General features: G+C 45.8%; 1 protein-coding gene across 1 annotated transcript in view; it reads left to right on the top strand.

The window, feature by feature from the left end:
* The window catches only part of WDR88 (WD repeat domain 88), a 45,389-nt gene that overhangs the window by 26,431 nt on the left and 3,609 nt on the right, over nt 1-15,349 (top strand). Inside the window, exons 8-9 of the mRNA XM_050768577.1 lie at nt 3,361-3,443; nt 6,836-6,904. Of these exons, the coding sequence (XP_050624534.1) occupies nt 3,361-3,443; nt 6,836-6,904 (152 nt within the window). The remainder of the gene's footprint in view (nt 1-3,360; nt 3,444-6,835; nt 6,905-15,349) is intronic.

The raw sequence follows: 15,349 nt of genomic DNA, 5'->3' as shown, positions 1-15,349 counted from the left end.
AGCTTCCCTGTGTATCAGCCTTTACCCGCAAGGAGGCAAAGATGGCCAGATGTGGTGGCTCATGCCTGTAATCCCAATGCTTTGGGAGGCCGAGGTGGGAGGATTGCTTGCAGCCAGGAGTTCAAGACCAGCCTGGGCAACATAGCAAGACCCTGTCTCTACAAAAACACTAAAAAATTAGCTGAGTGTGGTGGTGCACACCTGTAGTCTCAGCTCTTCAAGAGGCTGAGGTGGGAGGATCACTTGAGCCCAGGAGTTTGAGACTGCAGTGAGCTGTGATTGTGCTACTGTACTCCAGCCTGGGCAACAGAGTGAGACCCTGTGTCTTTAAAAAAAAAAAAAAAAAGGCCAGGCACAATGGCTCGCGCCTGTAATCCCAGCACTTTGGGAGGCTGAGGTGGGCGGATCACCTGAGGTCAGGAGTTCAAGATCAGCCTGGCCAACATGGTGAAACCCCATCTCTACTAAAAAATACAAAAATTAGCCAGGTGTGGTGGTGGGTGCCTATAATCCCAGCTACTCAGAAGACTGAGGCAGGAGAATCACTTGAATCCGGGAGGCGGAGGCTGCAGTGAGCCAAGATAGCACCACTGCACTCCAGCCTGGGTGACAGAGACTCTGTCTCAAAAAAAAAAAAAGTATATATATAATTATATATATATTTTTTAATCATATATAATTATATATAATTTTATTTTATATATTTTAATATATATATGTGTTTGTGTGTATATATATAAAATAAAAGAGGTAAAGAGGACCTCTAGTGGTCCAGCTCAGCCTGGTTCTGGCCCCTGGCAGTCCTGGAGAAAGAGACCCTTTGTCTGATGGTGCCAGAACAAGTCCCAGGGAAGACTCCCATTGGCTCAGCTTGGGACACACGTCTATCTCTTAACGAATCACTTAGGGGGCAATGACAGCCTCTGATTGGCCAGGTCTGGGTGACTTGCCCACCTGCAGAGCTAGGGTTTGGGGTCAGAACCCCCTGATGCAGAGGGACTAAGAGTAGGCAAGGAGTGTTTCCCCACAGGAAATTGGGGAGCTGTTGCCAGATAAAGGGACATAGATGTGAATGGGGGCAGTGACAGGAAGCCACCGCGGCTAGCCAGCTCCAGGGAGGAAAGTGGGTGCTCTTGACACTCAGGAGCCAAACGTATGCTCCCCTATCCTGGTGAGAAGCTCTGTGTGTCTGGGGGCCTCAGCTGGCACACATGCCATTGGGGCCTGGCTTGAGAAGCGCTAGGGTGTTTCTGGGCAACTTTCCCTCTTCAGCAGCACCCCTTGTCTAAGTCCCACTGTGAGACGCCCTGCCAGCTTCTGTCCTTGGCTTTACGGGGTTCAGAATCACATGCAGTTGAGCCAAAATCATGCCACTGCGCTCCTGTACTCCAGCCTGTGTGACGGAGTGAGACTCTGTCTCAAAAAAAAAAAAAAAAAGAATCACGTGCAGTCAATCATTATTATTCCAGATTCTGTATTTGTGAATTCACCTTCTTGCTGATATCTATTTGGAAACTTAAAGTCAACATTCATGGCACTTTCGAGGTCACTCACAGATGTGAAAAGCAGCAAAAAATCTAAGTCACCTCCCAGCTGAGGTTGGACAAGGCAACACTCTGCCTTCTTGTTTCACCTCCCACGTGGTAAAATGTCCTTTATGTGTTCTATTTAGTGCCACCGTTTGTTTGATTGTTTGTTTGTTTGTTTTGCTCCCTCTGTTGCCCAGGCTGGAGTGCAGTTGCGCGATCTTGGCTCACTGCAACCCCCGCCTCCTGGGTTCAAGTGATTCTCCTGTCTCAGCCTTCCAAGAAGCTGGGATTACAGGTGCACACTACCATGCCTGGCTAATTTTTGTGTTTTTAGTAGAGATGGGGTTTCACCACTAGGCTGGTCTTGAACTCCTGTCCTCATGTGATCTGCCTGCCTCCACCTCCCAAAGTGCTGGGATTACAGACATGAGCCACCACACCCAGGCTTTCTTTTGGTGATTTTCCTGTGTAAAATGGCTCCCTTGGCCATGCGTGGTGGCTCACAGCTTGAATTTCAGTGCTGGGGAGGCTGAGGCGGGAATATTGCTTGAGCCCAGGAGTTCGAGATCAGCCTGGGCAACATAGTGAGACCCCATCTCTACCAAAAAAAAAAAAATTTAGCTAGGTATGCTGGCACCTGCTTGTAGTCCCAGCTACTGGGGAACTGAAGTGGGAGGATCGCTTGAGACCAGGAGTTTGAAGCTGCTATGAGCTAGGATTGCACCACTGCACTCTAGCTTGGGTGACAGAGCAAGACCTTGTCTCTAAACATAAATAAATAAATAAATAAATAATAAATAAATAAATAAATAAAATGATCCCTAACCACAGTGCGGAAGTGCTGTTTACTGTTCCTAAGTGCAAGAGTGCTATGATGGGGAAAATGCATGCATCCATTCATGCATGAGTTATAGCTGTTGGCTGTGAGTTCAATGTAAACAAATCAACAGTATATATGCAATAAGGTGTCTTTAAACAGAAACACACATAAAACAAGGTTACGTACTGATCAACTGATGAGAATGTGACCAGAGGCTCACAGGAACCTGACCCTGTATTTCCCCTACGAGTGATGGCTCAGTATCTGCTAATTTAGTGTCTGCAAAAACTACAGAGGCTGCCAACCTTTTTGGGGCCAGGGACCGGTTTCATGGAAAACAACTTTTCCATAAACGGGAGGTGTGGGGGATGGTTTCGGGATGATCCAAGTGTATTTCATTTATTGTGCCCATTATTTTTATTATTATTACATTGTAATATACAGTGAACTACAAGTCACCATCATGTAGAATCAGTGGGAGCCCTGAGCTTGTTTTCCTGCAACGAGATGGTCCCATCCGGGGCTGATGGGAGACAGTGACAGATTCGTCAGGCATTAGATTCTCATAAAGAGTGCACAGCCTAGATCCCTCGCATGTGCAGTTCACAATACGGTTCATGCTCCTGTGAGAATCGAATGCTGCAGCTGATCTGACCGGAGGCAGAGCTCAGATGGTAATATGAGCGATGGGGAGCGGCTGTAAATACAGATGAAGCTTTGGCTCGCTTGCCCACTGCTCACTGTCTGCTGTGTGGCCCAGCTCCCAACAGGCCACGGATTGGTACCAGTCTGTGGCCCAGGGGTTGGGGACACCTGTCATAGAACATAACTACTGTGAATGATGAGAATCAGCTGTAATTGGCTTGGGGTGATGGAGCCACCCCAGGAAGGGGTTTCAGTGTCATCAGAATAGGCTGAGGTGGCACGTTGCCAAGGCATCTTCAGCTGGCTTTGGGCTCACTTGGCTTAGAAATATGACCCCCATCTCCACCCTTTCATTTTCTGCTGCAGGCTCTTTTCTCATTTCTGGAGGATTTGATAGGACTGTGGCTATTTGGGACGTAGCAGAAGGCTACCGGAAGCTCTCCTTGAAGGTACATGTGGCCAGCATGAGATTGAGGATCTGAACTTCCCTCCTGAGTCCTTCCCGTGCTCAGTGCTGGGTGCTGGGGACACAGCCATGGGCGACACAGGTCTAGATGCCTCCGTGGGCTGATGAAGGACAGACAGGAAGCCAGCAAATACACCACCAACAGTGAGGAGTGAAATGGAGACACCACAACAGGGTGACATGATGGTGACAGATGCGGGGGACCCATCCACACGGCACGGGCAGGGAGAGCTTCCCGCAGAAGGAGGTGTTTGAGCTGAGCACAGAAAGGACATAAGTGGGGATCTTGAAGAAGAAGGGCAGTCCAAGCAGAAGGAACAGCTGATGCAAAAACCCCGAGGTGGGAGTGTCCAAGAACAGCAGAAGTTACTGTGCAGGGCTGGGCGCGGTGGCTCACGCCTGTAATCCCAGTACTTTGGGAGGCTGAGGTGGGCGGATCACCTGAGGTCAGGAGTTTGAGACCAGCCTGGCCAACATGGTGAAACCCCTGTCTTTACTAAAAATACAAAAATCAGCTGGGTGTGGTGGTGCGAACCTGTAGTCCCAGCTACTTGGGAGGCTGAGGTGGGAGGATCGTTTGAACCCAGGAGGCAGAGGTTGCAGTGGGCTGAGATTGTGCCATTGCACTCCAGCCTGGGTGATCGAGCGAGGCTGTGTCTCTAACAAAACAAAACAAACAAAAACCAGAAATGACCATGAAGAGCGACACATACCATAGTGAGGCATGCACAGAAAGCGTGGGGCTCCAAAATGGAGATGTCAACTGGATGCTCTGGGGTACATGTGAGAGGAGCCCCAACTCAGAGTGGCTCTATGATAAGGGGATGTGTTATCCAACACAGCAAGAACCCACGATTGCCTCATGCTGTGCCCCTGTTCCCCCAAGGGGCCCTGCACGCCAGGATTTCTGCACACTCCCTGGTTTCACGATCTCACTGTCACCTTCGGCTGTGAATGCGTGCATCCCTGATTCTTGGTCTTTCTGTCCCCAGGGACACAAAGTAGACATGTGTCCTCCAGCAGCCCATGTTCAGGTCCCTGGGGCTGGTCTATCTGAGCTGTCTTCTCCTAGGACTTGGGGAGACAAAGCGAGTTTACTCACAGCAAATAAACAGCTTAAAATGGAATGTTAAACCTCTCTGTGCTTAAAATCTGTCTGTCATCTGGGCACAGTGGCTCATGCCTGTAATCCCGGCACTTTGGGAGGCTGAGGCTGGAGGATCATTGGAAGTCAGGAGTTCGAGACCAGCCTGGCCAACATAGTGAAACCCTATCTCTACTAAAAATACAAAAATTAGCCAGATGTGGTGATGCCCACCTGTAGCCCCAGCTACTTGGGAGGCTGAGGCATAAGAATCTCTAGAGCCTGGGAGGCAAGGCTGCAGTGAGCTGAGACTGCACCACTGGACTCCAGCCTGGGTGACAGAGCTGGTTGTTCTATTCTCTCTCCTCTTCTCTCCTCTCTGTCTGTTCTCCCATCTCCAAACTCCTGTCCTTTTATCACACTAAGCGGTTTAACCTTCTCTCTGATTCCTTTTTCTCTGACCACACGATGGCCTCACTTTCTGCCTCTTTCCGTAGGGGGAAGGCCGAAGAAGGACAGAGATGCTGGCATAAAGCCCAGCCATCATTCAGTGCCTGAGGCAGCAATAGCAGCTATCTGCTCTGAGCTCCTTTTTTTTTTAAGATGGAGTCTCTGCTGGAGTGCGGTGGCGCGATCTCAGCTCACTGCAACCTCTGCCTCCCAGGTTCACGCCATTCTCCTGCCTCAGCCTCCCGAGTAGCTGGGACTACAGGCGCCAGCCACCACACCTGGCTATATATATATATATATATATATATATATATTTTTTTTTTTTTTGTATTTTTTAGTAGAGACGGGGTTTCACCGTGTTAGCCAGGATGGTCTCGATCTCCTGACCTTGTGATCCGCCTGCCTCGGCCTCCCAAAGTGCTGGGATGATAGTTGTGAGGCACCGCGCCCGGCCTGCTCTGAGCTCCTATTTACCTAAAGAAAACATCCCACTCCTCCTCTGCTTAAGCCACAGTGGATCAAGTTTGCAGTTACTGGGAGCCAAAAGCCCCTCACTTACAGGGCCTCTGAGGGGTATTCCCTAGAACAAAGAACACAAACGAAAACCTGAGACCAGCTGGGAATATAATATTTCTCCCCCAATCCTGCTAAACACCCGAGTACTATATTAAGAAACCATACACAGTGGCACACAGATTTGCAGTCCTGGCTACTTGGGAGGCTGAGGCAGGAGAATCACTTGAGCTCAGGAGGTAGAGGCTGCGGTGAGCTATGATTGAGCTGCTACACTCCAGCCTGGGGGACAGAGTGAGACCCTGTCTCAAAATAAAAATAACTAAATAAATAAATATAGAGTGGGCAGGGCGTGGTGGCTCATGCCTGTAATTCTAGCACTGTGTGAGGATTAGGCGGGCAGATCACTTGAGGTCAGGAGTTTGAGACCAGCCTGGCCAACATGGTGAAACCCCGTCTCTACTAAAAATAGAAACATTAGCTGGGCATGGTGATGGGCACCTGTAATCCCAGCTACTTGGGAGGCCGAGGCTGGAGAATCGCTTGAACCCAGGAGGTGAAGGTTGCAGTGAGTGGAGATTGCGCCACTGCACTCCAGCCTGGGCGACAAGAGCAAAACTCTGTCTCAAAAACAAACCAAAAAAAAACCCCCAAAAAACAACAGCAAAAAAACATAGAATGTACATATATCCCACATCTTTACACTTTGTATTCCACCCTAAATGTTGTTGATGAAACCAAGGAAGTACAATGAGCTGCTCTGCTCTTTTTTTTTTTTTTTTGAGACAGTCTCGCTCTGTCGCCGAGGCTGGAGTGCAGTGGCGTGATTATGACTCACTGCAACCTCAACCTCCCCGGGCTCAGGTGACTCTCCCACTTTAGCCTCCTGAGTAGTTGGGATTACAGAGGCATGTCACACCATGCCCAGTTAATATTTTGTATTTTTAGTAGAGACGGGATTTCACTACATTGTCCAGGCTGGTCTCAAACTCCTGGACTCAAGCGATCTGTCCACCTCAACCTCCCAGAGTGCTGGGATTACAGGCATGAGCCACTGTGTTCAGCCAGCTACTCTGAAATGTTAGCAACACTGGGTTCTTGACTCTTTGTTGTTTTTTTAGAATGGGACCTCACTCTGTTGCCCAGGCTAAAGTGCAGTGGTACAATCATGGCTCACTGAAGCTTCTACCTCCTGGGCTCAGGTGACCCTCCTGCCTCGGCTTCCCAAAGGGCAGGTTACAGGTGTGAGCCACCACACCCAGCTTGTTTTTGCTGTTTTTTCAAAATTATTTTCTCCAGGTTTTCATTAAAATTTGATATTTCTTCAGGGCCATAATGACTGGGTGATGGATGTTGCCATTAGCAACAACAAGAAATGGATCCTGTCTGCTTCCAAGGTAAAAGTGGCCAAGCTTACAATATCGATCACATTCGTCAGAATTGGTGATAGCGGAAGAGTTATTGCCATGTATAAAATTCCTGGGTGGGTTCGGTGAGCTGTACCTGGCTGGGCCATAGTGTTCACGGAGCTGCCTGGGAATGGGGAGAGCATGTCCTTGCGTCCGCAAATGCAAGGAGTTTCCAGGTATTTCTGTGTCTGCACTGTTGACATTTGAACTTTGTTGGAAAAAGAGTCTGACTGGATCGGTGAGCAGTGGAGCCAATGGGGGGCTTGATCGGTGAGCAGTGGAGCCAATGGGGGGCTTGAAGGGAAAGCATTAGTTAATGGATAAGCCTTGGAGACCACCCAGCTACTTGGGAGGCTGAGGTGGGAGGATGGCCTGAGCCTGGGAGGTCGAGGCTGCAGTGAGTCATGATGGCATCACTGCACTCCAGCCTGGGCCAAACAATGAGACCCTGTCTAAAAACAAAAGGCTGGGTGTGGTGGCTGCTCATGTCTGTAATCCCAGCACTTTGGGAGGCCAAGGTAGGCAGATAGCTTGAGCTCAGGAATTTGAGGCCAACCTAGGCAATGTGGCGAAACCCTGTCTCTACAAAAAATTAGCCAGGCATAGTGATGTGAGCCTACAGTCTCAGTTACTCCAGGCCCACCTACTTGGGAGGCTGAGATGGGAGGAATGCTTCAGCTTAGGAGGCTGAGGCTGCAGTGAGCTGTGACCATGCCATTATACTCCAGCCTGGGCGACAGAGTGAGAACTTGTCTCTTAAAAAAAAAAAAGTATTGAATATTTAAACTTTTGGCTAGGCACAGTGGCTCATGCCTGTAATCCTAGCACTTTGGGAGGCAGAGGCAGGAGGTTCGCTTGAGCCCAGGGGTTTAGGACCAGCTTGGGCAACATGGTGAAACCCTGTCTTTACCAGAAATACAAAAAATTAGCTAGGAATGGTGGTGCACACCTGTAGTTCCAGCTACTCAGGAGTCTGAGATGGGAGGATGGTTTGAGTATGGGAGGCGGAGGCTGCAGTGAGCCATAATCATGCCACTACACTCTATCCTGGGTGACAGAGCTAGACCCTGTGTCCAACAAATAAATAAATAAATTTTGTAGGTTATATTATATATTCTTAACATACATAGAGGTAAGACTGTTTAAAACAGCAAACACAAATAAAATAGAACCGATTAAACACATATCACTTATATTTAATATAAAGCAGTGACTTCATTCTATGAGGCCAGCACCAGTTGGATATCAAAGCCAAGTACAAATGTCACAAGAAAAGAAAATTACAGACCAATGTCTCTTGTTAATATAGATGCAAATATGCTCAACATAATATGGGCAGATAAAATCCAATAGTACATTAAAAGGATTGTTTACCATGACCAAGTGGGATTTGTTCCAGGGATACAGGGTGGCTCAACATAAAATCAGTGTGATATATCACATTAATAGAACAAAGGGAAAAACATCTATATGATCATTTCAACTGACACAGAAAAGCATTTGAAAAAATCCAAAACCCTTTCATGATAATAATAAAAAACTCAGAAAGCTAGGAATAAAGGGAAAATTCCTCAACATGATAAAGAGTGTTTATAAAAAATCTGCAGCTAACATGATTCTCAGTGGTAAAAGACTAAAATTTTTCTTCCTTAAGATCAGGATCAGGACAAGGATGCCTACTTTCACTGCTACTATTCAGTATTGTACTGGAAGTGCTAGCCAGAGCTATTAGACAAGAAAAAAATAAATAAAAGGCATCCAAATTGAAAAGGAAGAGGTAAAATTTTCTTCCTTCCCTTCGTTCCCTCCCTCCCAACTTGCCTGTCTGCCTCTCCTTCCTGTCTTCCTCCTCTCCTCTTCTCTCCTCTCCTCTCCCCTCCCCTCCCCTCTCCTCCCCTCCCCTCCTCTTTTCTTCTCTCTCTCTCTCTCTCTCTCCTTCCTTCCTTCCTTCCTTCCTTCCTTCCTTCCTTCCTTCTTCTTTCTTTCTTCCCAGGGTCTCATTCTGTCATCCAGGCTAGAGTGCAGTGGCACAATCTCAGCTCACTGCAACCTCCATCTCCTGGATTCAAGCAATTCTTTTGGTAGAAACGGGATTTCACCATGTTGTCCAGGCTGGCCTTGAACTCCTGACTTCAAGTGATCTGCCGGCCTTGGCCTCTCAAAGTGCTGGGATTACAGGTGTGAGCCACTAGGCCCAGTCAAAATGATTTCTTTCTTTTTTTTTTTTTTTTGAGATGGAGTCTTGCTCTGTCGCCTAGGCTGGCGTGCAGTGGCATGATCTCGGCTCATTGCAACCTCCATCTTCTGGGTTCAAGCAATTCTCCTGCCTCAGCCTCCTGAGTAGCTGGGATTACAGGCATGTGCCACTATGCCCGGCTAATTTTTTGCATTTTTAATAGAGACGGGGTTTCACCATGTTGGCAAGGCTGGCCTTGAACTCCTGACCCCATGATCCGCCTGCCTCTGCCTCCCAAAGTGCTGGGATTACAGGCATGAGCAACCATGCCTGGCCCCAAAATTATTTCTATTCGTAGGTGGCATGATCATAAATATAGAAAATCCCAAAGAATTCACACGAAAGCTACTAAAGCTAATAAATGAATTCAACAAAGTTTCAGGGTACAAAATCAACACAAAAAAAGCAGTTGTGTTTCTATACACCAGCAATGAACAATCTGAAAAGAAAAAGCAATTCCATTTACAATGGCATCTAAAACAATACTTATGAATAAATCTAACAAAGGTGGTGAAAGACTGGCACAATGAATACTATAAAGTATTGCTTAAAGAAATTAAAGAAGACCTGAATGAATGGAAAGACACCCTATATTCATGGACAGGAAGACTCATCATTAAGATGTCAGTACCACTCAAAGTAATCTACAGATTCTGCATAATCCCTATCAAAATTCCAACAGCATTTTCATATGAAATTGCAAGGGGCCCCAAATAGCCAAAACAATCCTGAAGAAGGAGAAGGAGAAGGAGAAGGAGAAGAATAAGAGGGAGAAGGAGAAGAAGCAAATTGGAGGACTCACACTTCCTGACTTTGAAGTTACTGCAAGTCTATAGTAATTAAAACAGTGTGGTTCTGGTATAGGGACAGACATATAGACTGATGGCTTAGCATAGAAAGCCCAGAAATAAGGGATTTTTGACAAGGGTGCTGAGACCATTCAATGGAGAAGGGACAGTCTTTTCAACAAATGCTTCTAGGAAAATTGGAAATTTACATGCAAAGGATGAAACTGCACCCTTACCTAATACTGTGTAGAAAAATTAACTCAGGATCAAACACCTTAACTTGAGAGCTAAAATGTAAAACCCTTAGAAGAAAACAGTAGAGAAAATCTTCATGATATTGAATTTGGCAGTGATTTCATGGATATGACAACAAAAGTATAGGCAATGAGAGCAAAATGAGACAACCTAACCTTCGTCAAAATTAAGAACTTTTGTGCATCAAAGGGTAATATCAAGAAAGTGAAAAGACAGCTTAGAGAATGGGAGAAAATAGTTGCACATCATGTATCTGATAAGGGATTAATATGCAGAATACATAAAGAACTTTGAAGACTCAACAACAAAAAACAACCCAATTCAAGGATGGGCAAAAGACTCGAATAGACATTTCTCCAAAGAAGATATACAAATGGCCAAGAAGCATATGACAAGATGCTCAACATCATTAGTCATTAGGGAAACGCACATCAAAAGCATTGTGAGGTACCACTTCACATCTACTAGGAGGTCTATAATAAAAAATATTCAGAAAATAATGAATGTTGGCAAAGGATGTGGAGCAACTGGAACGCTTGTGCATGACTGATGGGAATGTAAAATAGTGCAGCTGCTGTGGGAAATGGTTTGGCAGTTCCGCAAAAGCTTAAACGGAACTACCATGTGATCCAGCAACTCCACTTTTGGGTGTTTTGTTGGGTTGGTTGGTTGGTTGGTTTGAGACGGAGTTTCACTCTTGTCGCCCAGGCTAGAGTGCAATGGCGTGATGTCCACTTACTGCACCCTACTCCTCCTGGGTTCAAGTGATTCACCTGCCTCAGCCTCCTGAGTAGCTGGGATTACAGGTGTGTGCCACTATGCCCAGCTAATTTTTGGGTTTTCAGTAGAGACAGGGTTTCACCATGTTAGCCAGGCTGGTCGCGAACTCCTGACCTCAGGTGATCCACCCGCCTCGGCCTCCCAAAGTGCTGGGATTATAGGTGTGAGCCACTATGCCCTGCCCACTTTTGGGTTTATATTCAAAAGAACTGAAGGCAGGGCCTTATTGATACTTATATGCCAACGTTCACAGTAGCATTATTTATAATAGCTAAAAGGTAGAAGAGACCTAGGTGTTGGATGAATGGATACATAAAGCGTGATCTATCCATACAAGGGAATTCAGCCATAAAAAGGGGGAAATTCTGACATGCTACATCATGGATGAATCTTGATGACATGCTAAGTGAAATAAGCCAGTCACAAAAGGGCAAATACGGTAATGATTCTTCTTAGACCAGGAATCCAGCATAGCCAAATTCAGAGACAGAAGGTAGAATGGTGGTTGCCAGAGGCTGGAGGGTGGGGAGAAAGTAATTATTTAATGGGTAATGGAGTTTTTGTTGGGGATGATGAAAAAGTTTTGAGTATAGAGAGTGGTTATGGTGACAGAAGATTGTGAATGTATTTAATGTGACTTAATTGTATACTTACAAATTGTTAAAATGATATTATGTTGTATATATTTTATCACAAGTTAAAAAAACCAACAATGACATGTTTCTTTCTGTCCCTTAATACAGTAGGATATCTTTGCTTTTCTGTTTCCATGGCAAATAATACTTCTCTGAACTGCTTGCAACCTTCAGGACATCCTTTTAGTTTCTGTAGTGGTAAAACTGAACACTGTCAAATGTAAAACTCGCTTTGATTCGCAGCTCTGTTCTTATCAAGCCCACATTATACTGATTCCTGGTGTCAGCCCAATGTGATAACTTCAAGCTAAATATCCCCTCAGCAAAATCATTTGAGCATGGATACTTAACATTTCACTTACTGGCTGGGGATGGTGGCTCATGCCTATAATCTCAGCGCTTTGGGAGGCCGAGGCAAGTGGATCACCTGGGGTCAGGAGTTCGAGACCAGCCTAGCCAACATGGTGAAACCCCGTCTGTACTAAAAATACAAAAATTAGCCAGGCTTGGTGGCGTGTGACTGTAGTCCCAACTACTTGGGAGACTGAGGCAGGAGAATCGCTTGAACTAGGGAAGGGGAGGTTGCAGTGAGCCAATATCAAGTCATGGCACTCTAGCCTGGGTGACAGGGTGAGACCCAGTCTCAAAAAAAAAAAAAAAAAAAAGATTTTACTTACTGGCAACAACAGGTTCTTTGATTTGCAGGCTTTATTTCCCAGCACTCCAAAAATGTTCAATGCACTAAATCTATAAGCTTGCTTTAAAAGACCAGGTATTTGTCAGTGAAGTCCTTTGCACTATAAACTCATGGTATAGGCTCTATCTATCTAAAATGTGCATTATTTATTTATTTATTTAATTTTATTTTTGAGACGGAGTTTCTCTCTTGTTGCCCAGGCTGGAGTGCAATGGTGCAATCTTGGCTCACCGCAACCTCTGCCTCCTGGGTTCAAGCGATTCTCCTGCCTCAGCCTCCTGAGTAGCTGGGATCACAGGCATGTGCCACCATGCCCGGCTGATTTTGTATTTTTAGTAGAGATGGGGTTTCTCCATGTTGGTCAGGCTGGTCTCGAACTCCTGTCCTCTGGTGATCTACCCACCTCGGCCTCCCAAAAATGCTGGCATTACAGGCGCGAGCCACTGCGTCTGGCCCATTTATTTATGTTTTAAAGAGACAGGGTCTTGCTATGTTGCCCAGACTGGAGTGCAGTGGCACAATCTCAGCTCACTGCAGCCTCAGTCTCCCAGGCTCAGGCAATCCTCCTTCCTTAGCCTCCCCAGTAGCTGGGATTACAGGTACCTGCCACCATGCCTGGCTAATTTTTTGTATTTTTAGTGGAAACGGGGTTTGGCCTTGTTCTCCAGGCTGATCTCAAACTCCTGGCCTCAAGTGATTCACCCGCCTTGGCCTCCCAATGTGCTGGGATTACAGGCATGAGCCACTGTGCCCGGCCCATTTTAACATCTTTTCTATGCTCAGAAATGATAATAGCCATCTTGTAGGCACATGTTTAAGGAAGATATCTCCATTTCGCTAATTGAAAATCTTGGCTGGGCATGTTGTTTCATGCCTGTAATGCCAGCAATTTGGGAGGCTGAGGTGGACAGATTGCCTGAGCCCAGGAGTTTGAGACCAGCCTGGGTAACATGCCAAAATCCCGTCTCTACTAAAAATACAAAAAATTAGTGGGATATAGTGGTGTGTGCCTGTAGTCCCAGCTATTCAGGAGGCCAAGGCAGGAGAATCACTGGAGCCTGGGAGGCGGAGGTTGTAGTGAGCTGAGAGCACACCACTGCACTCCAGCCTGGGTGACAAAATAAAACCTTGTCTTATAGAAAGAAAAAAAAATCTCATTTAATGCTTCTGTACATTTTGAGGAAGGTGAAAAGTGGCCCCAAACTTTTATTATGAAAGACCCAACATTATAGGTAAGAAAACCACACTCCCTTTTTAGGAGTTTTGTGTACAAAGTGTGCAGGCCATTTGGCATTGCATTTGCTTTGGTAAGAAATTTACAGAAGGAATGGAATTTGCCAAAATTTACAATGGCACTGTCTGCTGAATATGGAGATAGACGAGCAAAGTCTAGTTTGCATTTAGATGAGGACCAACATGCTTTGGTTTTCTGCAGTTTTATCAAAATCTTCATAGAAATCCAGAAGATTAAAAACTCCAACTTAATTTTTTTAGAGACAGGGTCTCACCATGTCACTCAGGCTGGAGTGCAGTGGCGCGATCATAGCTCACTGCAGCTTCAAACTCCTGGGCTCAGGTAATCCTCTTGCCTCAGCCTTCCGAGTAGCTGGGACTACAGGTGTGCATCACCACACCCAGCTAATTAAAAAAAATTATTATTATTATTATTTTGAGACAGAGTCTCGCTCTGTCACCCAGGCTGGAGTGCAATGGTACAATCTCAGCTTACTGCAACCTCTGCCTCCCAGGTTCAAGTGATTCTCCTGCCTCAGTCTCCTGAGTAGCTGGGATTATGGGCATGCAGCACCATACCTGGCTAATTTTTGTATTTTTAGTAGAGACAGGGCTTCACCATGTTGGCCAGGCTAGTCTCAAACTCCTGACCTCAGGTGATCCACATGCCTTGGCCTCCAAAAGTGCTGGGATTGCAGGTGCGAGCCACCATGCCTGGCCAAACAAAATTTTTTTTTTTTTTAAATTCTGCAGACACAAGGTCTTGCTATATTGCCCAGGCTGGTCTTGAATTCTTGGGCTGAAGCCATCCTCCCGCATCTGCCTCTCAAAGTGCTGGGATTACAGGTGTGAGCCACCATGCCCAGCTTGAAACTAACTTTCAAATTAAAGTAGCTAAGAGCAAGGAGGACATTTTTTGTTGCCACGATTTGGCAAATCACTTGCTATACTGTAGGAAGTATGCTTATTGGTAAGATCTGACCGCTGTACTCAGCATGAAGCCAACACATCTATTACCAAAAAAAAGCCAACACATCTATTACAAAAATGTCCCCTTTGTTTTCCCATAGGACATTTAGTTGCAACTGCTGAATCAAGAAATGTAACATACTCAGTGTATCCGTTTTTTTATTGCTGCTATAATAATAAGTTACCAGACTGTACTGTTTAAACATTAAACAACACAAATTTAATATCTTACAGTTCTGTAAGACAGAAGTCTGACAAGCTCTCGCTGGGCTAAAATCCAGGTATTAACAGGACTGCATTCCTTTCAGGAACTATTATTTATTAACTAAAGTCCATGGTTTACATCGTTTCATGCTTTGTGTTGTATAGTTCTACGGGTTTTGCCAAATGTATATCATATATCCACCAATACAGTGTCATACAGAATAGTTTTTTTTTTTTTTTTTTTTTTTTGAGACAGAGTCTCGCTCTATCGCCCAGGCTTGAGTGCAGTGGCACGATCTTGTCTCACTGCAACCTCTGCCTCCTGGGTTCAAGCAATTCTCCTGTCTTGGCCTCCCAAGTAGCTGGGACTACAGGTGTACGCCACCATACCCAGCTATTTTTGTATTTTTAGTAGAGACGGAGTTTCGCCATTATTGGTCAGGCTGGTCTTGAACTTCTACCTCACCCACCTTGGCCTCTCAAAGTGCTGGGATTACAAGCATGAGCCACCGCGCCTGGCCACACAGAATAGTTTTACTATTCATCCCTCCTCCTCTTTCCCATAATCCTGGGCAACCACTGATCTATTTACTTTAGTTTTGCCTTTTCCAGAATGTCATGTGGTTGGAATTATAC

Source organism: Macaca thibetana, chromosome 19, assembly GCF_024542745.1.
Source record: "Macaca thibetana thibetana isolate TM-01 chromosome 19, ASM2454274v1, whole genome shotgun sequence".
Lineage (NCBI taxonomy): Eukaryota > Metazoa > Chordata > Mammalia > Primates > Cercopithecidae > Macaca > Macaca thibetana.
Note: the sequence above shows the minus strand (reverse complement) of the source record. Positions and strands in the feature narration are given on the sequence as shown.